Genomic DNA, 27,711 nt, shown 5'->3' with positions numbered 1-27,711 from the left:
GTGCCTAAAGTAGCAAAACCGGGACAGACAGACCGACAGATCGACCGACAGAATTTGCAATCGCTATATGTCACTTGGTAGATACCAAGTGCCATTTAAATCTATAGCCCAAATTATATCATTATATAACTAATGTATTATATTTTCATAATGTTTTGGTATATTTCATTATGATTAGCCTAACTTGACTTCTTGAGTGTGTTAGGTAGAATACATAAATACATATTTCACTAACTCCGCTTGAGTTTCTCGATGAGTACAAAAAATAAAACAAAAGAAATTTCTTCTTTTTTTAGAAATAATGGGAAAGAAAAAGGGGAAAATGGAGAGAAAGGGAGAAAGGAAAAGAGAGATAGAGGTAGAATACAATCACATTTGAAAACTTTAAAATTAGCTGTATTAAACATCAAGCGGATCCATAAACTGAACTTAAATTTAACCAGCCTAATAATGGCTGAAATATTCAAGTTTTTTGTCATGCACGTTCACAAGAAGGATAATTTTCTCCCAAGCAGCTTCACCTTTTCCCTCCTCAATCTTAAAATACTTCCATAATAATTTCTAGATGCAAAACTGTTCCATACTTATTAATTCATTTAGTCATCTCTTTGCTATTTTTATCTAGGCATTGCCTACTACTTGCCACGTGTTTTACATCTCAGAATGACACCTGTGCCACACAATTCAACAACACTTGTCAAAGTTCCGCCAGGCTTGGCATTTCGCTACGCTTGGCACTCTTGGCACGCGCCACCTGGTGTACATACTTTCGGAGAGTCTGTAACCCCTTAATTTTAAAATTTTCCTTTCTTGAAATACAGACCCGCAAGATAAATCCGTTCGTAGCTACCTGGTTTACGAGCATCATGATTAGAGAAGCTTGAGAAACTTTGATTGACTAGAACTAGTAATCAAAGATAAAAATCATAAGCCAACTGATGCTGCGCAAGTAAGAATTAAAAAATGACCTATTTTCAAGAGTAACTATATTTTGTGCTTGGTCCCCATTGATAAATAATACCAAAATAGAACAAGTTACAAACGAATACCTATTAGAAAAGATAGAATATACAAAAATGACGTCATTCAAATTTAATGAAAATGACGTCAGAAAAAGACCATAGTGGAAACAAGGTTAGTGACGTCATCCACGAAATAAATATCAGGAGCACGCGACATACTGCACTCAGTTCACAACAGAGTTAAGCTAATAGATAGTTAAATCGTGATTTTAGCGTTGAAGCTACGCTTTAGTGCGAAATGGAAGTTGGCCGTATGTCAAATGAAAAGTTTATGCTTAAAATGACAAAGGAAGACAAGAGGGACATGAATAAAGTTTGCAACAATATTCAGTTACTATACTGGTCTCTGTATGATAGTGATTATAGCCATCTGCTTGTATCACGGGACAACCAAGATTTCAAAAGATTCATGCGTTACATATTTGAGAGAGACGGAGTTCTTAAGAGCCAAGCCTTAAACGTTAATGCAATTTTCAACAAATGGCAAAGACAAAGAGCGGCAATAAAAACCTATGGATGTATTCTAATTAACGAGACATGTGACAAAGTAGTGCTCGTGCAAGTAGTTGGAGGAGAATCGAGATGGAGTTTTCCAAAAGGGAAAATTGAAGAAAACGAAACTGAAATAGAATGTGCAATCAGAGAAGTGAATGAAGAAACTGGATATGATTGCAAAAATTCCATCGATGCAAACAAGTGGATTGAACATTGTGGTAAATATAATAAATATTGCAAGCTCTTTGTAAATTATGGTGTAGATGAAGGCTTCGAATTTGAGCCAAAAGTTAAAAACGAGATTCTAGATATTCAATGGCACTCAATATCAGATATCCTTCATAAATCCAACAGTGTAGAATATTGTCTAGTTCAGCCATTTATGAAAGAACTTTTATTGCTGATTAATAGAAAACGGAAATCCAGTATACTGACCAATGCAGGACTGGCTTCAATTAGTGACAACCCAGAAAAAATCAAAGCGTCTAAAGTATATGTGCCACCCAGCAAGAGAAGTAGGGGCTACAGAAAAGAAGAGCTCGGTACTAGAGTCGTTGTAATTAGGCAGCCAAGAGGGCCGGATGGAACCACCGGATTTGAAAAACGTGTAGTGTAGTGTTTTGTAGAAAATTACAGCGTTTTGGACGTTATCATAGACCAATGATCCACCTCTTCATATTTGGACTTTGTAATTTGAAGCTAAATTTTATGTTGCAGTACATTTTTATTTCTGAAGTGAAAAACTTCAAGCAAAATTTTATCGTTTGAATTGTTTTTATAAATATTTTACGTACCAAGAATAAAACTATTCTATGGGAAAACTTCTTACTATATTATTGAAATAGGTTTATTGTAGGGCGTCAAATGTCATTTGTTATAAAATAACCACATGAAATCTTTTCAAAAAGTCTCTGCGCGTTCGAGAAGCGAATTTTTGGTTATTATTTCCTAAGTTTATGACTCCTTCCTGGACGGAGCACTAGCAAGGTCTTATATACAAAGAAAAAAAAAACTGGAATCGAAGAGCCCCACAACAACTGGAATATTTTTATACAGTAGAGGATATGCTAGCGTCGAAACGCCTGATTGAGTTCCAACCTTCTGCATGTGTGCGATTTTATAGAGTCAACACTTTATCAGTGCCTATAGCAAAGAGCCATAAGACTTCAATATTTTATTATAGCGTTTATTACTCCAAAGACACTCTAGCTGCCCTCCCTTCAAAAACATCCGATCAAAATTTTGAAATAGCCAGCTTGTTTAAAATAGTCTAATGAACTAATAAAACAAAGCACAATATTCAAAATACAAACAGTTTTCAATAAAATGAAAATAATGGAAAACGCTTTAGAACTCTTACAGTTAGAGGAGGGGGAAGCGGGCATGCTAGAAGTATTTCTTGTTCGTTATAATCTGAATTGAAAGTCAGTTTAATTTTACTTGTTTTAAAATTTACTTATTCATCTATATTAGTAGGCTATATATTGTCTTTAGGTTTGATACGATCAATTAATTTAACTTCTCTTCGTTCTGGGCTTAAATTACTCTTTTATTTGTAGTTTCGGTCTTTTTCATAAGATTTTATTTCTGATCATCTGAAGCTTGAAACAGCTCTTTGCTTTGAAAAACTTCTTTTTTGAAAAGAATATTTTATAATTAATACTGAATAAATGCCCCAAAAATTTCTTGACTTTCGAATTTTTATCTAAAAAATAGTAGTACATTATTACAGCGCATGGATACTACTACTACTACTACTACTATTACTACTAACAACTCACCGCAGCACCAAGCCGCCTAAAGCCAACACAGCTACGCACGCTCCTCCTCCATCCCTATCTATTCAAAGCCTACCTCTTTGGTGCACGAAGTTGAAAATAAATATTAAATTACAAAATAAAGTACCAAATTACGTATCTTCAAATAATGCGGTGTAAGAGACGCGAAAAACACAGTAACACGTAAATATAAGATTACAGATAAGCAGAGACATCTCACCGCATACTTCATGAATAGCTTTGTAACACGCTGCACCTCCATCTGTAATGGGTCCCCGAGGGATATTATCCCTGAAAACCCTTCTGTTCATTCCTTTGAAGCGAATTTCAAGAGACACAACTATAGGGAGAAAACCAAGGCAAATGGTTGACTAGTGACCGATATGGCTCAATGTTTTTAGTGGCCTAGTGCCGTGAAATTTTTCATAGGAAAGGCCAAAGAGTATGGATAACCTATAAGAGTGGCAACTGGTACTAACTTGAAAAAAAATATCACTCAGAATCGTGTAAATGATCTTGGTTGATCTAACAGCAGAGCCCAGGCCTACTTCCCTCTCCTTCCCCAATTTAATGCAGATATCTAATTAATAACTGTTTTTAGACTCGCAAACATACTATAAATGAAGAAATGAAAGCCAAAGCCAATAGAAATTAAACCAAACGATAAAAAAGAAACTTATAATGAATGAAAACTACCATAAATAAACGAGTCCCCTCCCCCTTGCACTTCAACGACTATATCAATTACAAACTGAAAAGTTTTTCCAGTGAATTAAGTTTCAAATACCAATAAGAAACAGACTTAAAGCAAGAAAACATTGATTGAAATTAGTACTATGTCAGGCTAAATAAATAAAAAAAACAAGCTTTTTTTCGCATAAAAGTGAAGGACAACATTAAAACATACAAAGAACATGAATGATACATATTTTTCATATTGGTAAAATAATTTTATCCCATTCTAGTTCTTGTGCTTGAGCAGTTGTTCTTAAAGTATTGGCGAAAAAATTCTGTTGCTATTTTTTCAATTTGAAGAAAAACTTTTTATATATTTAATTTCTGCTCAATTTTAATACCATGACTAGAGTTACAGTAAATGTAATAAAGTCTATCGCCCCCCTCGACCCCGATTCTATTGATCAAACATCACAGTACTTTGCATAACATTATTTCAATGTATTTACCTTTTGAACTGAAGTACACTTGTCTAATATATACTATCTATATATATATATATATATATATATATATATATATATATATATATATATATATATATATATATATATATATATATTTGTCTAATATATAACTAATATATATATATATATATATATATATATATATATATATATATATATATATATATATATATATATGTTATATATTTGTCTAATATATAACTAATATATATATATATATATATATATATATATATATATATATATATATATATATATATATATATATATATATATATATATATATATGTATGTATATGCTTTATTTACAATGAAGGGAGGGCAGAGCTTAAATCAGTACCCAAATCCGCAACTCAATCCATCTGAAACACCGCTCGTAGGAAGTTCAAAAAAATGGGTCTTAAGACTTTTTTGCGGCCAAGATATTCGTCCCTCCCCGTAAAGAAATCATTGACCAACACCCTAATAGATAATATGCAACAATGTGACTCTGTAGTTGTTGGTTTTATTTGGTAAACGGTCTATGATAAAAGTTCATTTTCGCGGACTGCATGTACGTTTAGAAACAAATGGTACACCGCACGCCATAATCACCTCTAAGCCTAAAAGGCCATACAAATACCCTTTCAACAATTCTCAAAATTTTTGCTCAGTAATAATTTTCCCTGTTTGAGCAAAATTGTTGTTATACCGACCAAAATCCCACAATGGGGCAATTTCTTATAGCGTTGTTTCTTTGTTTACTTAAGAAGGAGACAACTAAACAACTAAAATTAAAGAAGGAGACTCTGACAACTAAAAATTAACTCTCTTTTAGGAAGTTACGACTAGGAACTATGAATAGTCGCATACGTGACCATATTTCTCTGGAAGAAAAGTAAGAAATTTTATATTTTGTCAAAAGTGACTTTTAGAATTCTCATATATGTAAAATTTAATTGCAAAATTTCTTTCAAGGCCAAATCTCTTTTTGGGGAGCTGCAATTCCTTTTCTAAAACTGTGCACATATTCTAGTGGTAATATTTTTTGACTTGGAACAATAATATTGATACATTTTACATATTTAGAATATATACAAAATAATAAATTTTGGTGCTGCTTATACATTTTACTCAGTTTTTATGGCACTTGGTATTGACTAAGTGATTAAATAATAAAACAAGTTTTTTTAACTGAAAGTAAGGAGCGACATTAAAACTTAAAACGAACAGAAATTACTTCGTATATGAAAGAGGCTGCTTCCTCATCAACGCCCCGCTCTTTACGCTAAAGTTTGACTCTGTCTCTCAATTCTTCTTTTTAAAACAGTAAAAAACTTTAGCGTGAAGAGCGGGGCATTGATGAAGAAGCAGTCTCTTTCATATACGAAGTAATTTCTGTTCGTTTTAAGTTTTAATGTCGCTCCTTACTTTCAGTTAAAAAAACTTGTTTTTTTATTTAATTTCGGAACGTTTTTGAATCAATGCATGTTTTGATTTTGGCTCTCCGCAGAGGAATAATTAAAACGAAATTTGCATTTTTTTTTTTTTTTTTTTTTTTTTTTTGGCTAAAAGGCTTTCTCATAATTTTGATCGAATGATTTTGAGAAAAAAAGAGCGGGGGAGGAAGCCTAGTTGCCCTCCGATTTTTTGGTCAATTAAAAAGGCAACTAGAACTTTTAATTTTTTACGAATATTTTTATTAGTAAAAGATTTACGTAACTTATAAATTAGCTTACGTAAATAAGATTCTATGACTTCTAGGGGGCGTTTCCCCCTATTTTCTAAAATAACGCAAATTTTCTCAGGCTCGTAACTTTTGATGGGTAAGACTAAACTTGATGAAACTTATATATTTAAAATCAGCATTAAAATGCGATTCTTTTGATGTAGGTATTGGTATCAAAATTCCATTTTTTAGAGTTTTGGTTACTATTGAGCCGGGTCGCTCCTTACTACAGTTCGTTACCACGAATTGTTTGACATATAGCAATCGCCAATTCGGTCGGTCCGGTTTTGCTACTTTAGGCACTTTCAGGCAAGCTAGGACGATGAAATTTGGCAGGCGCATCAGGGACCAGACCAGATCAAATTAGAAATAGTCGTTTTCGCAATCTGACCATCTGGGGAGGCGTGGGAGGGTCGGTTGATTCGAAGAAAATAGAAAAAATGAAGTATTTTTAACTTACGAATGGGTGATGGGATCTTAATGCAATTTGATGTTTGGAAGGTTATCGTGTCTCAGAGCTCTTATTTAAAATCCCGACCAGATCTGGTGACATTGGGGGGAGTTGGGGGGACCTAAAATCTTGGGAAACTTACTATGGAGGTATCGGGATGAAACTTGGTGGGGAAAATAAGCAGAAGTCCTAGATACGTGATTGACATAGTCGGAACGGATCTGCTGTTTGAGGGAGACTGGGGGGATTCTAAAAAAAAATGAGGCATTTTTAACTTACGAAGGAGTGATCGGATCTTAATGAAATTTGAAGTTTGGAAGAATATCGTGTCTCAGAGCTCTTATTTGAAATCCCGACTGGAAACGGTGACACTGGGGAGAATTGAGGGGGGGGGAACCAAAAATCTCTGAAAACGCTTGGAGTTCAGGAATCGGGATAAAACTTGGTGGTAAAAATAATCATAAGTCCTAGATACGTGATTGAAATAACCGGACTGGATCCGCTCTCTTTGGTGGAGTTAGGTGATGGGGTTCAGTGCTTTGGGGAGTTCGGTACTTCTGGACGTACTAGGACATTGAAAATTGGTAGGCGTGTCAGGGAGCTGCACAAATTGACTTGATAAAGTCTTTTTCCCCAATTCGACCATCTGGGAGGCTGAAGGGAGAGGAAAAATTTGAAAAATTGAGGTATTTTTAACTTAGGAGTGGGTGATCAGATCTTAATGGATTTTGATATTTAGAAGGACTCGTGACTCAGAGCTCTTATTTTAAATCCCGACCGACATTAAGCCTCTGATTTTCCTTTTAAAGCAATCTATTGATTCTTGGAATTTTGCAAGAGCTCATACCATATGAGCTCTTAGCTCTTGTTTTTTTATTTCGATTTTTATTGACCTTTTTTTTTACTACAAAATATTTGATACAAGACTCTTAAATCTGAAGGAGGCTATTACTTGGCCTTTCAACCTCGATTACTTAAATTCAAGTTTAAGAGCCAACAATGGCTCTTAAACTTATTTATTATTTAAACTTAAATTTATTAAACAACAATGGCTCAACAAGTTTAATAACGCTTTAAAAATGGCAATCTTTCTGATAAAGCGCACCCTTCTAAATATTTATTTGAACAGGGAGGAGGGTCTGAGATATCAGGAATACATTTATAGGGTTATCATTTCCATAATTTTCAATGAGTGCTTCTAAAGAACATTTTTTGCGGGGATATTACCGATGGACACCAGCAAGGAAGCGAGAGTGGCAACCAGGAAACAAGAAGCCATTCCATTAAAAGCAAAGGTCCAAGTAGTCCTTACGCCCTCCCTTCAAGGAGTTATCCTAATGGCACTCATAATGCACCCTACCCCTCAAATTTTTGTGTCCCAAAGAACTTAATGTTTTATGTTGCACAAAAAAGAGCTTCTGTAGTAGGAGGGGAGCTATCACTCCGCATCACCAATGTTAATTGACGTAGTTTAATAATATTCTTGTGAATAAAGGGAAATTAGGGATTCATTTCTATCTCCTTGAGTATTTATCTGAAATGATTACAGAAAGTTAAAAGATTTGGATATAATACTTGGCTTTTTCAGAATCCACATACACCTTTCCTCACCTATAGAAATACACCGGTTAATACACTCAATAATAAAGTTATAATAAATAAAGTTATACGTTTAACCCCCCCCCCCCCCAACTCCCCCAAAGAGAGAAGATCCATTCCGGCTATGACAATCACGTATCTAGGACTTAATTTTTTTTTTCCACCACTTTTCACCCCGATCCCTCCACTCTAAGCGATTACCAAGATTTTAGGTTCCCCCCAAACTCCCCGCAAAGTCACCAGATACGGTCGAAATTTAAAATAAGAGCTCTGAGACACGACATCCTTCCAAACAGCGAATTTCATTAAGATCACCCGTTCGTAAGTTAAAAATATCTCATTTTTTTCTAATTTTACGGATTTAACCGTGCCCCCAAACCCCTCCCCCCCAAGATGGTCGAATCGGTGAAACGACAATTTTTAATTTAATCTTTTCTAGTTCCTGATACGCCTGCCAAATTTCATCGTCCTAGCCTACCTGGAAGTGCCTAAAGTAGCAAAACCGGGACAGACAGACCGACCGACCGACAGAATTTGCGATCGCTATATGTCACTTGGTAGATACCAAGTGTCATTAAAATATATAGCCCAAATTATATCATTATATAACCAATGTATTATATTTTCATAATGCTTTGGTATATTTCATTATGATTAGCCTAACTTGACTTCTTGAGTGTGTTAGGTAGAATACATAAATATATATTTCACTAACTCCGCTTGAGTTTCTCGATTAGTACAAAAAATAAAACAAAAGAAATTTCGTCTTTTTTTTAGAAATAATGGGAGGGAAAAAGGGGAAAATGGAGAGAAAGGGATAAAGGAAAAGAGAGATAGAGGTAGAATACAATCACATTTGAAAAGTTTAAAATTAGCTGTATTAAACATCAAGCGGATCCATAAACTGAACTTAAATTTAAATGCAGGACTGGCTTCAATTAGTGACAACCCAGAAAAAATCAAAGCGTCTAAAGTATATGTGCCACCCTGCAAGAGAAGTAGGGGCTACAGAAAAGAAGAGCTCGGTACTAGAGTCGTTGTAATTAGGCAGCCAAGAGGGCCGGATGGAACCAACGGATTTAAAAACGTGTAGTGTAGTGTTTTGCAGAAAATTACAGCGTTTTGGACGTTATCATAGACCAATGATCCACTTCTTCATATTTGGACTTTGTAATTTGAAGCTAAATTTTATGTTGCAGTACATTTTTATTTCTGAAGTGAAAAACTTCAAGCAAAATTTTATCGTTTGAATTGTTTTTATAAATATTTTACGTACCAAGAATAAAAATATTCTATGGAAAAACTTCTTAGTATCTTATTGAAATAGGTTTATTTTAGGACGTCAAATGTCATTTGTTAGAAAATAACCACATGAAATCTTTTCAAAAAGTCACTGAGCGTTCGAGAAGCGAATTTTCGGTTATTATTTCCTAAGTTTATGACTCCTTCCTGGACGGAGCACTAGCAAGGTCAAAAGAAAAAAAACTGGAATCGAATAAAAAATATGAGTGTTCAACATATAATTAATTTTCAGTAAAGTGCAAAAGGATCTGAAAGGGGTGGGAAATCAAACTTGCCCAACTTAATTTCTGTTCATTCTGAGTTCGAATACGTTTTATAGCTTTTTCAGTAATTCATTTTAGATTAACTTTTGTTTGTTTTGATTTTTTCTTATGATTTCTTTTTACGTCTGTTTAAGTTTTAGTACTGGTATTGATTTTTTGTCGAAAAACTTTGTTTCTTTTTTTTTATCTAAAACTCATTAAATAAGTTTTTCAGCTTGAAAATTAAATTCTATACCAAAGCTTTTTCTTTGTCAAACCTATGTGAATATTAACAGCCACGAAGAAGAAAAGCAACTGTGCCATTTAGGATTTTCTAATTTGTAAAATGGTAGTTGATAGCTGAAAACAACATTTTTTTTTGGCGTTTAACGTATTTTTCGGCCTCTTCGAAAAAAATATTCGGTGATGCAAGATCGAGTTACAAGCCTTAAGGTCAGTCAGACTCTAAAAGGGCCAGAAGCCACTAATTAAATCTTTTGAGGACGAACTTTGAAAGAAAAGTAATATTATTATTTTTTCCCTTAGAATAGTTAAATTCTAAAGTTTTTTTTTATCCAATCCTTGATATTTAGACATTGACTTGTAACGCTTTATAGCGGAGCCCGTGCTAAAAGTACATTAAAAAGGTGTTGTAACCTAATCTTATTGTGGTGGTATGTCACACAAGAAACATCAACGAGATATGAATCTGAAAATCAGAGGGATTTCCCGAGTGTAGTTAACTTTATGTCAACCTCCGAGGGACTAATTTTGATCAACAAAGAACAGCGATTATTTCCGTAACTGGAAGTAGAATCTGAACATCCACAACTATCTAAATAGCTAAATATTTAAATTAACATCTTTTCAGAACATTGAAAAGACGTGGCTAAAATTAATTGGATACATTTGAGGTTTTCTACCATAACCAACAACACTTTAAGCAGCCTAGAGCACTCGTTTTGCCTGTCTACCAGTGGATAAAGGCAGGCAAACTTAGCAGCCCCCACCCCTGGGGTATAAGAGGGGACTCATCAGGTGAGACATAAACCAGTTTTAACTTGTAAGTTGCCTACAGTATTCCATCCTTGAGTTAATAGCACTGCTACAGTTGATGCTTAATGTTTTGTGCTAACTGATTTACATTCTTCAAATTGCAAAACCCCCTGCTTTGCTATTTCCATTTTGCTGCTAGATTGCGGACCATATCCTGTCTTTCATCCTTCTTGCATTATAATACTGCTTACTCTGTACCTATTTTGCTGTTTACATCAGGTAAGAAATGAAAATTCAATTCAAGCCACCCCGTGAACTAAGGTCAGATAGCTCACTCCAACTCTTTGGGTCAGAATCTGTTTCAGAGGAGCTACTCATGCTCACTAACCACAAAAAAATGGTATAAAAATCAAGCATAAAATGCTAGCAGATTCACTATAACCTGGCAGCTTTAAATCTTCAGTGAAAGGGTTACTTGATTACCTCATATTAGCTAAGATTTCTACCCAGATAGATGAAGCAGTGATTAAAATGAAAGAGGAGCAGGCATTCATGCAACATGATGTCACTATCTCATCAGATAAGCTGGATGCAATCAAGCAGAAAGTGTGTACTGGCCTGAGTCTAGATCTTAGTAATCTAATAGATAAAACCCTTGAAAGCTACAACAAACACATATTTTCTATGGAATCTTCTTTGACAGCTTTAGAGTCATCCATGAAAGACCTTGAAAGCTCTTTCAGGCCTATCCAGTCAAACTTGGCAAGATTAAATGACCGTTTTGAACAGCAGGCTTTGAGCAACCAAATTATTGTCTTTGGAATGAAAGAAGATGCCTCCATTGAAACATTGAAAGTCGATTCATGTCACTATGTGCTGGGAAATTTCCTGGCATACCAATTACCCAGTCTGATGTTGTATCAGCCAAAAGAATTTGCAAACCATCTGCCAAACCCAGACCAATAGTTGTAGAATTTTGCAACTTACAAGTTCATCAACTGCTTCTCAGACAAAGGAAGGATTTGAAAGGTTTGGGATACTATTTTCTGCGATGCTTAAATAACCACGCCTATAGCTTCTTTCATATGCCAAGTCAAAGCTTGGCTTGCGTAATATTTGGCCTAGTAAAGGTGATATCCTGGATAAAACCCAATCCGAAAGAGTGGTTAAGTTCAATGATCAGAGTGAAATTGATTTGTGTGCTGCAAATGCAGAAAACTAAAGTGATGGATTTGAATTTATTTTGTTATAACACATTGAATTCTTTCTGTATAAGTTCAATTTATGATCTTACAATATTAGAATATTCCTCTATTATTCTTTACTGTCATTACATATATTTTGACTGGTGCCACATTATACTTTGAGCAAATACTTTGAATAATATATGCCCTCCCACTGATATTTCCTTATGTTTTTTTGTGATCCTATCTCCTTCTTGTATGATGAATTCTGTGATATTCTTGTCATGTAAGCATACTTGTAGCTCACACAATTTTAACTGATCCCACACTATACTTTGAGCCAATACTTCGAATAATATGTGCCTTCCCACTGATTTTTCTTTATGTTTGTTTGTGATCCTATCCCCATCAAGCAGCTTGATCTCTATAATAGTCTTGTCATGTCAGCACACTTGCACCTCTCACAATTTTGACTGGTCCCATATTATATTTTGGGCCAATTCTATGAATAATATATGCCATCCCACCGATATTTCTTTATGTTCGTTTGAGATCCTATCACCTCCATGTGGGCTGTTTTCTATCATATTTTTGTAATGTCAGCCACTTGCAGCTCACATTAATTTTTACTGGTCCCATATTACATTTTGGGCCAATACAATAAATAATATATGTCATCTCACTGATATTTCCTTATGTCGGTTTGTGATCCTATCACCTCCTCTAATCTTGACTGGTGCCATTTTATACTTTGGGCCAATACTTTTATGCTTATGTGCCATCCACTATTATTTCTTTATGTTTGTTTGTGATCCTATTACCTTCATGTAGCCTGAATTATATCATATTTTGTCATTCACACATGCAGCTCACATGATTTTGACTGACCGTATTATACTTTGGGTAAATACTTTGATCAGTATGTGCCATCCAATTGATATTTCTTTATATTTGTTTCTGATCCTATCACCTTCATGTAGGCTGATTTCTATCATATTTTTGTCAATATCAGCCACTTGCAGCTCACATAATTTTTACTGGTCCCATATTATAAATTCGGCCAATATTTTGAATAACCATCATCTTTATGTTTGTTTGAGATCCCATCGCCTTCAAGTGCACTATGGATAGGGCGTTCCACCCGAGAGCAGAGTTAGTAATTTTCCCTTAGCAGAAAAGTTATTTTTCCTTTTCCCCATGCACTGAAACTGAAATCTTTAGGATTATTTTTCAGCTTCCAAGAGGCCGTTCAATTGATGGTTTTGGTTTGAGCAATAATGTCCTTAAAAAAATTGGTCAGTTTGTTTCTAACTCCATGTCACATATAACTAACCTCTCTTTTTCTTCTGGTGTTTTTCCTCATTTATTTGAAGTTACTAATGTTGTACCTTTGCATAAAAAAGATGATTCATCTCTAATTTCAAATTATGGACCTATTTCTCTTCTTCCCGTCATCTCTAAGGTTGTTGAAAAAAGCAGTGTATACCAGACTCTTTTCATTTGTATTTAGTACTAATACGACTGCAGGAAATTCTCTCATAACTAACCATCAATATGGTTTTCGTCCCACTTTTTCTACCTTGAATGCACTTTTAGATGCCACAGAGTTTGTGCGTGTTAATCTGGACAAGGATTTGTGTGTTTTGGATCTATTTCTTGACTTGTAAAAGGCATTTGATATGGTCAACCACTCTGTTCTTTTGTCTGATGGGGACGATATTATACCGCAAGCTACTAGAGTGAAATTTCGTCGTGTGTATGTTGACTGTTTTCTTTCTTTTTAAACTCCATATAACTCACATTCGCTCCCTTTCCTCTGCCAGTCTTCAATGTTGCACCGAGTCAACTTATTTCTTCCCCCAGATATTATGCTTTCTCTTTATTATGCTCTTATTTTTCCTTACTTTTCTTATTGCTGCTCTGTCTGGGGTAGTACTAACATACCTCTTCTCTGCTGACTTCAAAGAGCCCAAAATAGGGCACTGAAGGCTACTTTTCTCCTCCCTCGGCTGTAACATTCCTCTGATCTTTATAATGACACTGGAATAGCTCCACCGGATTGTATTGTGGGTAAAAGTTATCTTTATTTAGCGCATTCTGCTATTCTGGGTACACTTCACAATCTCTGCAGTAGTTTTTCTTACAGAAAGGCTCAGGTAAGTACCTGAGGTCTCTTCATTTGAAATCTCTTTGGATTCTATACTTAATTATATGTCTCTCTTCTCTTCATTTAAAATCTTTTTCAGTTATATGTTAAATCTCTTTCTAAATCTCTTATCTGATAAATGTCCTTGTTTAGTTCCATAGTTTTTTTTTAAATTGTATGTGTTTAATAAAAGTGCTTTATTTTTGTTTTGTGTGGCCACGTTACAAGCAGTCTCAGAAAATAAAGACTCAAATATACATGTTTTGATTTCTGTAAGTTTCAAGAAATTCGTGATACGGAAATAGGAGAAAAACCCTTACCTGTGCTTTCTTTTTAAGGGATTCTTTGACTTCCTTAATAAATTCATCTCCCTTTGACTGAATTAAAAATACACAGTCACTAAACCACCTCGCATGTTCAACCCAGGGGTCATCTGTTACCTCCCAGTTGCACAGACCCATATCACAATGAAAACATTTCACTTTATCTGACTCTCCTGAAAAAATTAAATCTTATCAAATGATTATATATCACATAATATATATATATATATATATATATATATATATATATATATATATATATATATGTATATATATATAAATATATATATATATAAGAATTGTAAGTCAATCCATTTGAAACTATCTTCCCATGGTAAAAAAAAAGCAAAAAAAAACTTGTAACTATGAACAATTACGATGGAAAAGTTGCCGGCTTTTTGAGGTCACGCACTTGGAATGTGAGACTTTTCTGGCACCTAGTGTCTTACAAAAATTCAAAAGAATCTGCAACGCCTTCTACGGATTTTCTAAGGAATACTTATAAAGTTTGACGGATCATAAAAAGGAGCTAGCGAAAACCAAAAAGCAAATTTTTAAATCAAAATTCTCCAATCTTTTCTTGAAAGGGGTCAATCATTCATGATGTCCTTCAACACAAATTTTTTTTTGCAGAGACTAGAATACATGTTACCATGAAAAGATTCATGGAGGGTAACTTTATTATAGAAAACTTAATATGTTGCTGAGAATCTTTACTATGTTATGTCTTTCTTTTCTTATGCCCCTGGTAATAAATAAGTAAGCAAATGAGATCGTTTTCCAGGTGTTGAAACTACAGCCGCTTTATAGGCATCGGTTAACAGCGATGAAGCCTATCCACCAATACAGACAAACATAGATGGTCTGTCTAGTAGCGAATTTCATTACTAGGCGTGCCTAGAAATGAATTTATATGAAAATATAAATAGTTTTACTTTTTGGACCGATTTTATGCCTATTTATACCTGAAACCTCAAATTTCTAAGATTTCTCTTTGGGTTGTTTCAAAATTATGACGTCTTTAGAGTAGCATTATACGTTTTCCCCGTTGTTGATACATTGAACTGTAAAGAACATAAGCAAAACTATTTAGTTAAATTTGAGGACACAATCGTCCGTACAAATTCAAACAGTAGCAATCTGTTGGTTCCAAAAGACAACGACACCTTCAAAGGAAATCTGTTTCTTTTTTGTTTTGTTTTTTCATGCCCCTAGTAATAAATAGGTAAGCAAATGAGATCGTTCCCCAGTTGCTGAAACTTTGGCTACTTTATAGACATCGGTTAACAGCGCTGACACTTATCCACCAATGCAGACAAATTTAGATGGCGTGCTCAGTAGCGCATTTCATTACAAGGCGTCCCTAGAAATGAATTTATATGAAGATATAAATGGTTTTAGTTTTTGGACCAATTTTATGCCTATTTGTACCTGAAACCTCAGTTCTCTAAGATTTCTCTTTGGGTTGTTTCAAAATTATGACGTCTTTAGAATAGCAGTATACATTTTCCCCATTGTTGATACATTGAACTGTTAAAACAATAAGCAAAACTATTTAGTTAAATTTGAGGACACAATCGTCCGTATAAATTCAAACAGTAGCAATCTGTTGGTTCCAAAAGACAACGACACCTTCAAAGGAAATCTGTTTGTTTTTTGCTTTTTTTTTTCAGCGTATATTTCAGCCCAGAATCAGAGCTGAGCTTGTCGAAATTTCTTAAACATAAAATTTCTCTGAGAATACAAAAAATTTAATAGACTCACATAAAGGTGCATTTTATAATGTCAAATGTTAGCATAATAATTTACGTAATTGAGATATTAGCTGAAAATATAAAAATCAATTAGGTGTTAGTTACTAGGAAAAGGGAATACTAGGAAGTCAGAATACTTGTTATATCTCACCAAGTTGTGACTTTTGCCAGTAAATACTTCGTTTCTGGGAATATCGCTTGTTCTTGACGAAACTACAAGATCGGTAAATGAACCAAATAAATGTCATAATAAATTCATTAGAAGTTATGGAACTGATTGTTTTAGCTTAGGATTTACCCGAGACGAGTCCAACCCAATAAGAAGATTTGGTTTGATGAGCTCTCTAATTTTGTCTATCTCATTTGGTTTTACAAAAAAAAACAATAACAATATCAATTTTACACCTTACAAAAAAAATAACAAGAAATAACCCTTCTTTGTTGAAGAGAGACCAATCTATAAGATTTATTTTATTAAAGTTGTTTGGCAAGTTTTGCAGGAAAAAACATTGTTATTCATAATAGTTGTCATCAGTTATGGTGAGAAACAAGGGGACTTCTGGGTTTTAATCCACATGGTAGCACATGGTCAATTCTGTTGTTTTGTAGGAGATAATTATGATTTCTTCGTTTTAAAATGGACACTACTAAAACGCCTGCCGACAACAACCGCACCGTTTTTCAATTTCGAAGCATCGACAAATTAAAAGAAAATAGCGGCGTTATATTGAAACTCATGAGCGACGTTGGAACCATTTTTATTCGTTTATTTATTTTATATTTGATTTTTCTTTTAAAGATTTTTAAATTAAAGAAAAGAGCAACGTTGAATTAAAAACAGGATGTAAATTATGCCGATTGAGGAGAATACACCCACCCCCTCACTTCCGCTCTTTGCCTTAGAGTTTGATGAGTGCTTTCTTGACAGCCTTATATACTCAAAACCGCTCTTTAATTTTAAATTAAATAAAAAAAACTAATTTTTTTAGCTGAAAGTAAGGAGCGACATTAAAACTTAAAACGAACAGAAATTACTCCGTATATGAAATGGGTTGTCCCCTCCGCAATCCCTCGCTCTTTACGCTAAAGCTTTTAATTGTTTTAAAAAGTAGAATTGTGGCAAAGAGTCAAACTTCAGCGTAAAGAGCGAGGGATTGCGGAGGGGACAACCCATTTCATATACGGAGTAATTTCTGTTCGTTTTAAGTTTTAATGTCGCTCCTTACTTTCAGCTAAAAAAATTAGTTTTTTTTATTTAATTTCTGAACGTTTTTGAATTAATGCATGTTTGGTTTTGGCTCTCCGCACATAAATTATTAAAATGAAACTTGTATATTAATTCTTTTTTTGGCTAAATGGCTTTCTCTTAGTTTTGATCAGACGATTTTGAGAAACAAGGGGTGGAGAAGGAGGCCTAGTTGCCCTCCAATTTTTCGGTCACTTAAAATGGCAACTAGAACTTTTAATTTTTAATGAACGTTTTTATTAGTAAGAAATACACGTAGCTTAAGAATTAACTTACATAACAAACTTTCATAACCTTATATTTTTATTATGTATACGAGGGGGTTTTTACCCTCGTTAATACCTCGCTCTTTACACTAAATCGTAAGTTTTGTCCCAATTCTTTAAGAATGACCCCTGAATCAGAAAGGCCGTAGAATAAATAGTTGAAATTACTTAAAATACTTTAGCATAAAGAGCAAGGTATTTATCTCCTCCTAAATACCTCGCTCTTTATACTAAAGTATTTTTAGAACCTCTCATATGCGTAATTATCTCTGTTCGTTTTAGGTTTCAATGCTACTTCTTCCTTTCATTTGAAAAAACGTTTTCATGTTTATTTTTCAGTGTTTTCTTATAGTAGTGCTAGAGAACCCTGCGCCCTTTTCATTGAATTTTTCTTCCCTCATGACAGATTCCTCCAAGGAAAGATCCTCCAACATAGCCCCCTCTCCTCAACCCCACCCCTAAACAAAATAAAATCCCCCTGAAAACGTCTGTACACTTCCCAATAACCATTACTATATGTAAACACTGGTCAAAGTTTGTAACTTGCAGCCCCTCCCCCAGGGATTGTGGGGGAGTAAGTCATCCCCAAAGACATAGTTATTATGGTTTTCGACTATGCTGAACAAAATGGCTATCTCAAAATTTTGATCCGTTGACTTTGGGAAAAAAATGAGCGTGGGAGGGGGCCTAGATGCCCTCCAATTTTTTTGGTCACTTAAAAAGGGCACTAGAACTTTTCATTTCCGTTAGAATGAGCCCTCTTGCGACATTCTAGGACCACTTGGTCGATACGATGACCCCTGGGGAAAAGAAAAAAAAAAACAAAAAAAAAAAACAAACAAATAAACACGCACCCGTGATTTGTCTTCTGGCAAAAAATACAAAATTCCACATTTTTGTAGATAGGAGCTTGAAACTTCTATAGTAGGGTTCTCTGATACGCTGAATCTGATGGTGTCATTTTCGTTAAGATCCTACGACTTTTAGGGGGTGTTTCTCCCTATTTTCTTAAATAAGGCAAATTTTCTCAGGCTCGTAACTTTTGATGGGTAAGATTAAACTTGATTAAACTTATATATTTAAAATCAGCATTAAAATGCGATTCTTTTGATGTAGCTATTGATATCAAAATTCAATTTTTTAGAGTTTTGGTTACTATTGAGCCGGGTCGCTCCTTACTACAGTTCGTTACCACGAACTGTTTGATATTAATTTATGTCCACTTTTGATTGCTTATAACAAGCAAATTATAGAACACACAACAAGGTGGTTAAGATGTTATTCTACGATGATATCCACTTTTTTTTACTTAAAAACTAGAATGTTTGCCAAGAAAGGGGGATATTGTTCGGTATCAGAAGCAAAATTGTTCAACAGAAAATATACAAGGAAGCCTCTCTGTTCTTAATTTAACGATGCGCAACATATTATATTAGTATCACGTTTTTTTTTACTGATGCCTTATCAGAGCAAATATTTGTACTATATTACAAATATTTATACTGAGCTTAGAAACATTAGAATTCAACCTTTACTTATTGATAAATTTGTTATTGATTAAGTATGGGTCAATAAAGGTTTCCAGTTTATTTGATTGCATATATGAACTACACAGGTCAGGTACACACAAGTCCAACCTTGTAGGAGATTGGGTCAGAGTTCTTTCTCAAGAAGATACACAAAATGTTCATTTGCGGCTTCACAGAGGCTGGGGGGAGTCCTCGGGATGAACATCGGTAGAAGGCTCCCCTCAGCTTCCATGTATATACTTACATAGATTAAAGAAGCCGTTTTTTGCCAGCCAAGCCCAAGTTCTATTTCCCCACTCTTTATATATTTCAAGTTTCAGAAATTCTGTTTTACTTGCACCATTAATCTCTGTCTCAAATTGAAGCCGGTGTTACACATTTTTTGTCTCAAAATCACTGAGAGAATTCATCGGAAGAATTTAAATTCTGGAAAAGGTTTATGTTAGTATTTTTCAAGTAAACATACATTTCATTCCTATATGAAACACTAAATTTGAAATGAGACAAATCACGATAACTAATAGATGCGTCTGAAATAAGAAAAACCCTGTAGTTGTTGCATCTACTATGCAACTGTTTTCTTGTTCTGCAACTATTAAAAAACACTATATTTGCTAAAATTTCATTCTGAAAGCTCATAAAAACTCACTTGGGTCAGTCCCTGGAGGTTTAACGCTGTTGCCGTTTATAGTGGTGCGCAGTGGTTTAAAATAGTGCAATCTAAGTTGATTAGTGTGAAAAACACAGATTGTATGAAATACAGGAAAATAGGTTAACAGTATGGTGAATACAAGAAATTGCAAGAAAAATAGCAACATTCTGAGACTGAGAGGGGAAAGAAACTTCTATGTGGACGTGGACGTGCTTGGGTTAGCCTCGGCGATTTTCCTTCTTTCTAAAAAAAATACCATCACATATGAAGATTTAGACCTATGGGGTACCGATTTGTTAAGCCTCGTCTTGATTGACATCATTTTTCCTACCAGCTGACAGCTATGATGGACTGTCCAGTCTAATCCGGCCCTGCTGCTGACAGGGTGAATCATGTCAACCAATACGAGGCTTTATTCTAATCCCTTGGTCTATGCCTTTTTCTAGGCAATCCTTATGAAGAATTAAGACATTATTTTCGTGACAGCAAACTAATATGTTCTAGTGCTTAGTTAGAGCAGCACGGAACAGCTTGAGATAAAACAGATATCATACAAAAGGAAAAGCCCAAAAGAATTGTTTTGTTGAATTACTGATAAAATAAAAAAACTTTATCTACTTTTTGTTTGTTTTGTTACATAAGCTGCTTAACTAATTGCTAGCATAAAAACTTCAGAAAACTTTAAAAAACAATAGTTTTCAGAGATTAGTGCAAGACGAGGTATTTCACAGGTTTCTTCTATTTTTACTGATAAAGGAAAAACATCAGATACGCCCACACACAAAAAAAAAGATAAGTTACTTCCTGAAAAAATAAGACGTAAAAGAAACAATTAAAACTGTGAGGATTTATGAAATATACGCCCACTCGCTTTTTCAGCTTTTGCTAAAATATTATAGTAGCCAATTTAATACATTAAAATTGCATCTGAGGCAACCTGGAGTTTACAGCAGCCCCTCATGTACCGCCAGAGGCACTCCTGACATACAGAAAGAGGGTCACAAGTCATCCCCCATATTTGCTGCAGTCCAGACGTCTTCCCATATGAGTTGGACAATTGGGCTGATGCATATAAACTCCCGCTGGTAGGTGCAAAGAAACAAATTTTTTGGCCTTCCTATCCTTTGGGTTTCCTCTGGCTCCCCACCCCGATACTATTTGAGAGAGTCTACCTGTCGTCGCAGAAATAACATGTCCCTAGCGGGACCATCTCTAGTGGCATATAGCATTTGCACAAAGGGGTTCACACAAGAAATAACGAACGGTTATGTTGGTAGTGTGGTTCATCCAGTCAATGATTAATATACTGTGAGCAGAGTGGTTCTCAAGAATTGTGAGCAAAACTTCAACTTTACTGCTGCTGCTTTGGATTCCAACATTCAAAACTAAAGAAGAGAGCGGAATTGACGTTACTGCTAAACTGCCACATTTTCAGTTTCAGAGAGCGTTTTTATGGCACTTGATATTTACCAAGTGACATATATCGATCGCAAATTCTGTCAGTCTGTCTCTCTGTCTGTCCCGGTTTTGCTAGTTTAGGCACTTCCAGATAAGCTAGGACAATGAAATTTGGCAGACGTATCAGGGACCAGAGCAGACTTAATTAGAAATAGTCGTTTCCCCGATTCGACCATCTGGGGCGGAGTGGGGGACGGTTAATTCGGAAAAATTTGAAAAAATGTTTTTCCAACTTAGGAACAGGTGATTGGATCCTAATGAAATTTGATATTTAGAAGGATCTTGTGCTTTAGAGTTCTTTTTTTAAATCCCGAAAAGATCTGGTGATATTGGAGGGAGTTGGAGGAGGAAACCGGTAACTTGGAAAACGTGAAAATTGAGGTATCTTTATCTTACGAATGGGTGATCGGATCTAAATGAAACTTGATATATACAAAGATCTTATGTCTCAGATGCTCCATTTTTAATTCAAATTGGATCCGGGGAAATAGAGGCTTGGAGGGGGGAAACAGAAATCTTGGAAAACGCTTAGAGTGTAGAAATCGGGAGGAAACTTGATGGAAAGAATAAGCACAAGTCCAAGATACGTGATTGACGTAAGGATCCAGGGAGTTAGGAGTTAGGGAGTTAGGGGGATCCAGTGCTTCGGCGAGTTCGGTGCTTCTGGACGTGCTAGGACGATAAAAATTGGTAGGCGTGTGAGGGACCGGCATAAATTGATTTGATAAAGTCGTTTTCCCCGATTTGGCCATCTGGGGGGCTGAAGGGAGAGGAAAAATTAGGAAAAATAAAGTATTTTTAACTTACGAGTGGGTGATCGGATCTTAATGAATTTTGATATTTAGAAGGACCTCGTGTATCAGAGCTCTTATCTTAAATCCTGACCGGCATTAAGCCTCTGATTTTCTTTTTAAATCAATCTATTGATTCTTTGAATTTTGCTAGAGCTCATGGCATGAGCTCTTGGCTCTTCCGACCCCGTCACAAGTGCCATATGAGCTCTTAGCTCTTGTTTTGATTATGCAACTGGCTTTAGTTGACTCCACTGGCTTCCAAGACTGCACCTTCTTCTTTCAGGATTCCGTTCATTGAACTGTGTTTCGAAGATATCTAAACTCCCTCGCCTATTCTGTTGCTTTGTCACTGCATTTTATGCCCAAACATGATTCTATCTTTGCCATCATTTTTATTGTTTTCGATCCGACCTTCAGTCACAAAAGACAAGTTTCTTCTCAGATTTAAAGGGATAATCTGGAGCCATCACTTGCTTGCCATTATCAAGTTTTTGTCGTCAGCTATATAAAGATCTCCTAGTAATTTGTCGCCATTGATTTGGATACAAAAGCCCGTGCAATCTTGGACCACATGACCAATTACAAGTGCAAAAAGCAGGAGAGGACACATGACTAGTTTGACTGGACATTCTACGGAAATGCGTTGCATTTCCTTTGTGGGCCTGAACGCAGTCAGTGTTTTTTGGTGATCAATGATCAATGATACAAGGCTCTGTGGAATATTGTGTAAACAGAGTATTCCCCCAGTGACTTTAGATGGATTCAGTCGAAGATTTTTTTTTTTTTTTTTAAATCCACAAAGACAGGGCATATCGTTTACTTCTATTCATTACATCCAATGAGTATGCATAGGATATACGTAGGGTTGACTAAAAAGCGAGATGGGTGGAAGCCATTTTGCGCATCTTGCATGTGCTTGTCCAAAGCTATCTGGATGCAACGGATCTGAGGGAATAGCTGATCTATCCAATCACTATCTAAAAGATGGTAAAAATTATTTCATTGAGCTCGACATACATTTGAGACAATAGAAATAGGAAAACAAAAACTAAAAATATTTATGCCATAGGGAAACATAGACGTGAATTTCAAAGTAGCAATAACTGGAATCCTGTTCTAAAGAAATTAAGTCCTCAATTAGCACCAAACCTGTTTCTACTCTTAGAAAAGTCCACCCCAAAAGCTCTACACGCAAGAAAGTCTGCCATGCTTCCTCCAAATTGTTTGTAGTTTAATCTCATCTGACATGGCAAAAAAAAATCCAAATTTAAAGAAGCCAGGTGAAATTTATTTTGTGAATTCAATGATCTTCAACATACAAGAAAGGCAATAGAGCCGAGAGAAAATTCTCAATAATTCAGAATTGATGTTGTTTACTCCCATTTAGCTTCAAACTAGACATTTTTACCGGCCTTTCAATCCACCAAATACTGCGCATGATTTTTCATCCCCCTCTGACCTTGTTTGGGTGGAAATGGAGTACTAACCGACAGAATTTTCCAATTCTGTTGTCATTTCCGGTCTTTCCGAACTCGAATTAATAGGAAACGACCTTTTAATCCAGAAAACATTGTAGAAATTTTAATTAGACATTTCCCCCTTTTCCCTGAAAAAAGGGATATTTCTGCACGGCCGATTTTGGATGTGTTATTAAGCGAATGCCTTTGAACATTTTGATGCCAAAAACACTTTTGTTACTCAAATTCCAGGTCAAAGCCGTCCTTTTACTCAACTATCAGTGCATTTTCACTGTAAGGATTGGTCTTTATTGTTGGGTTCTTTCGCATATGCTTCATAGGCTTCTCTCTTAATGAGTCCACCAGGCAATCTGCCTCTAACTTTCAATTTTCTCTGTCCCGTTTAGTGTCTTCCAAATATTTAAACTAAAATTCGTAGCTACCAACCCATTATATACGATGTGGTACCCAGAAGAAACACGGCTTATGTTTTGGAGGGCGAAGTTTCTGCACTACCGGATTTTCACTGGTAGCCGTCAAAGGACATCCAGAGGGAGTTAATTTATTAACTAATTTATTAGATCGTTAATTGATATTTTGTCATTTTTGAAACGGGAAAACCACTCAAAACTTGAATTTTCATCCTAATACCAACCTAGCAGGCAGTTTTTAGCCTTTCGTGGGTATTCCAGGCTGTTTCCCCAGCAGGAAGCAAAACTTCACGGCCAATTGCTATCCACGAAAATCGGCCATCACAAAAAAACGACGAGCATACAAAACACAAATTGATAGAAGCAGGAATATGGTTCTGTGAAATGTTTATTTCTTTTCCTTGGGATCTATTCTTAAAAATTTTATCGGTACCTGATCTGTCTATAAAAAAATGATGTCTTGTTGCAACTTTCGTAATTGGCGCTTCCCACTTTCCTTCGACTGCAAACAAGACAAGAGGTATCACAAATAAGACAAGAGGAAACATGTAAGCTTGTTTCTTATGGCTCCCACATGCGAGGATACCATCCCTCTGGAAGACCAAGCAAGCCAAACATTTCTTAATATTTAGGACCAAATAGCCCTTTTTTAATAAAATGCAGATTTTTTTCGAATATTTTGATCAAATTTTACCAGCCTTAACCGTTAGAAATTTTTTTGATCACCCTTGCTTATTTCTTTCAGGACCGTCTGAATCCAAACTTTATGCTATTTTTTCAATTGTGTTGGAACATGCAGCTCCTACACAAGCATTGACGTTGCCCATGAATAGGGTTATTAACAAAATACTTGCTGACCTGACATGACTCTAGTATGGTGATATTACAGCCTTCAACATGTCAACAGTATTGTTAATAATTATGGGAATTAAAAATATCGAAATCCACAGTTCCGAGTTCAGTTTGCACGATTTCTGAAAAAGGTCTTAAAGTTAGGGGTTGTTGATCAAAAATTTCTGAAACTGGAATTCATACCTGGAATTAATGCTGACCTTTACGAAGAAATATATATTAATGAAAAAATTGTTCTAATTAATAATTTTATATATTAAAATAATTTTTTAACGACACTTTATTTATATTTATTAAAAGATGGAAATCATATTAATTTACATAAATCATGGAATTGTAATTTTAAAAAGAAAAAATTATACATTTTGATACTGTTAGTTAATTTGAAGTTTTGGTTTGTTAAGTTTCACTGTATTATTTGATTTTACAAAGAAGAAAAAATCGATGTTGAAATTGTTACGTTTCACTATATTGTTTGATTTTACTTTTTAACAACATTTCCTTCTCGGAAAGGCTATTAATGAAATAAAAATTGCAGAGTAGCTATTGATCTAAACGAGAGAAGCAACATTGGTTGAGCCCCTCCCCCCTACCTTACCACCAACACAAATTAAAGCAAAAATTTTGAAAAAAAAAATCCATTCTAACAGCAAATACCGATAAAAAGGTTCATTTTCCAAGAAAGAAAGGTCGCTTTCTAAAGATTTAAGAATAAAATTTGTGCCTAGTCATAAGAATTAATAATGACAGCTATGTAACAGAAGATGATGATAAGGGGAAAAGGAGGATCGATAAAAATTATTTCACATGCCAGCATTGAACTTTAATATTCTATTGTCTTCATGGCTCCATTAGCCATCTGCTAAGTTTCGCGCGGTTTTAATATAGATGGCAGAAAAGTCAACAAGTATCTTATCAAAAAACCTTAGGCAAATCGACGGTTGGAATTTCAAAACCGCTTCCGATTATAGCTTATCACGCAAAGTATGCAGGAACAAATTTAAAAGTTAATCACGTAAGCAAAATGCGACGGAAATTTTATTCTTTTACAGAGAATTCTTTTTCTTCAAGAATTCAGCAGGAGGGACACAATTATACTCTTTGGGCAGATTTTCTACGCTTGAGAGACAGCAGCCAAGTGAGGCCAAAAGTGGCCATATTTTGAGAAATTTGCGACAAACCCAGTTCACAGGGAACACTTGAGGTTCAAAAAAAATGCTCTTCTGAGTGTCGGCACTGTCAGCCTGCTTAATGTCCACACTACAGCACACTTGTGGATAAAATTGAAATTACGTGTAACTACAGCCCCAATTATGTATCTTGTTCATAATATATTCTTAGTTGGGAAGAAATTAATGCTGAAATCCTAATAGCTTCTATTCTCGTTGTAGTTTCTACTAGAAAGAATTACTAGCTTCTCCGATTAATTTCTCGTCATTTCAATTTTCGGATTTTACAGTACACATGTAACGTTAAAACCAAAGGAAAACCACATCGTTCACAAGTAGTGGCTTTTTATTAAAGTTTAATACCACAAAGTATCTCCCTTTCACATTTGACCCCAACACCTTTTCAGAAACACTAAAGCTCGATTTCCAAACTATTCATATATATTTAAAAGCAGTTTTACAAAGTACAACAATCTTTTATGCTAAAAGATCGTTTGAATGAGAGGTAAACTTCTTTATATTTCACAAGGACTCTAGCATCACGGTACTCAATCTTTGAAGTCCTGAACCCACTTCTCGGTAGTGTAGCGTGTTTTTTTTTACTCGGCTTTATTGTTGTTTCAATATTGTAGATGAAGAATATCGAAGTCAGTTGAAAACAATTTAGGTAACGGTATGGTTAATGTAAAAAACTATCACAGTTCAAACATGTTTTTTATTTTATCCTATTTAAACCTGGTGCCCAGATGCGTACAGACCAAAGAGACCCGTCACGTTCACTTTCCGTTCTAGGAACTGTTATTATAATTTATAATGTTTCTGTTTTGGCACTAACTCAAGCTTCTTACTGGGAACTTTGTAAGAATTTTTATGGACCACCCCGAGGTGGCTGTCAAGCAGTTAAGTGAAATTTTGGCCCCTCTATATGGAATAATCATTCAAATCGATTAGGAATTTTATTTCATTAGTATAATAAGTGAAGATGACGACACCATGAATAAAAATGTTGACATCGAGTTTATCTTGTGCCATAATATCTGTACCATTTCATTGTCTGAGGAATGTTAGAATTAACATTCGCAAATGAACTACATGCTAAGATAGTTAAAATTTTTTGCTCAGAGATGTCTCCAGGGGAGCTTGGGGTACAGGGAAACCTTGTTTCTTTTTATCTCCAGTCCCCTTCTCGAGATTCCTACGCACGTTTCTGCCGAGGTGTTTGAAAGAAGCTATTAAGGTAGCTTTGAAGAAACAACATGTTTTGGGCTTATTTGGGACAGCTTTTCAACCTAAAAAATAAAAAAAAAAACGTCTGGTGTACAGAAATTTGTTTAGAACTAATTAGGATGGGGGAGATTGAATTGATCAAATCGATAGAGCGGCATGCGTGAGAATGCGGGCTGCAAGTCTCTGAATGGCAAAAAGTAGAACATAGCGCCATTAGAGTTGCTGCACCTGAATTATCCTACTGTACATAAGCCCTTGGTTTTTAGCGCGACCTTTTTTGAGGCGGAGGTTCAAATTGTGGTTTTAAACTCTTTTTCAACTCCCGAGATATAAAAATAGCTTCTGAATAGCATTAGAAAAATGAAAAAAATTGAATCACACCTTTCCGAAACAAATTTAATAACTGGCATATACCAAGGGCTGTACTT

At 35.1% G+C, this 27,711-nt stretch overlaps 1 protein-coding gene across 3 annotated transcripts in view; it reads right to left on the bottom strand.

The window, feature by feature from the left end:
- Positions 1-27,711, bottom strand: part of LOC136042405 (putative inhibitor of apoptosis) — a 96,303-nt gene that overhangs the window by 35,397 nt on the left and 33,195 nt on the right. For all 3 annotated transcript variants that reach the window (XM_065727388.1, XM_065727383.1, XM_065727395.1), the window contains exon 4: positions 14,446-14,621. In XM_065727388.1, the coding sequence (XP_065583460.1) occupies positions 14,446-14,621 (176 nt within the window). The remainder of the gene's footprint in view (positions 1-14,445; positions 14,622-27,711) is intronic.

The sequence above is a fragment of the Artemia franciscana genome, chromosome 2 (assembly GCF_032884065.1).
Source record: "Artemia franciscana chromosome 2, ASM3288406v1, whole genome shotgun sequence".
Lineage (NCBI taxonomy): Eukaryota > Metazoa > Arthropoda > Branchiopoda > Anostraca > Artemiidae > Artemia > Artemia franciscana.
Note: the sequence above shows the minus strand (reverse complement) of the source record. Positions and strands in the feature narration are given on the sequence as shown.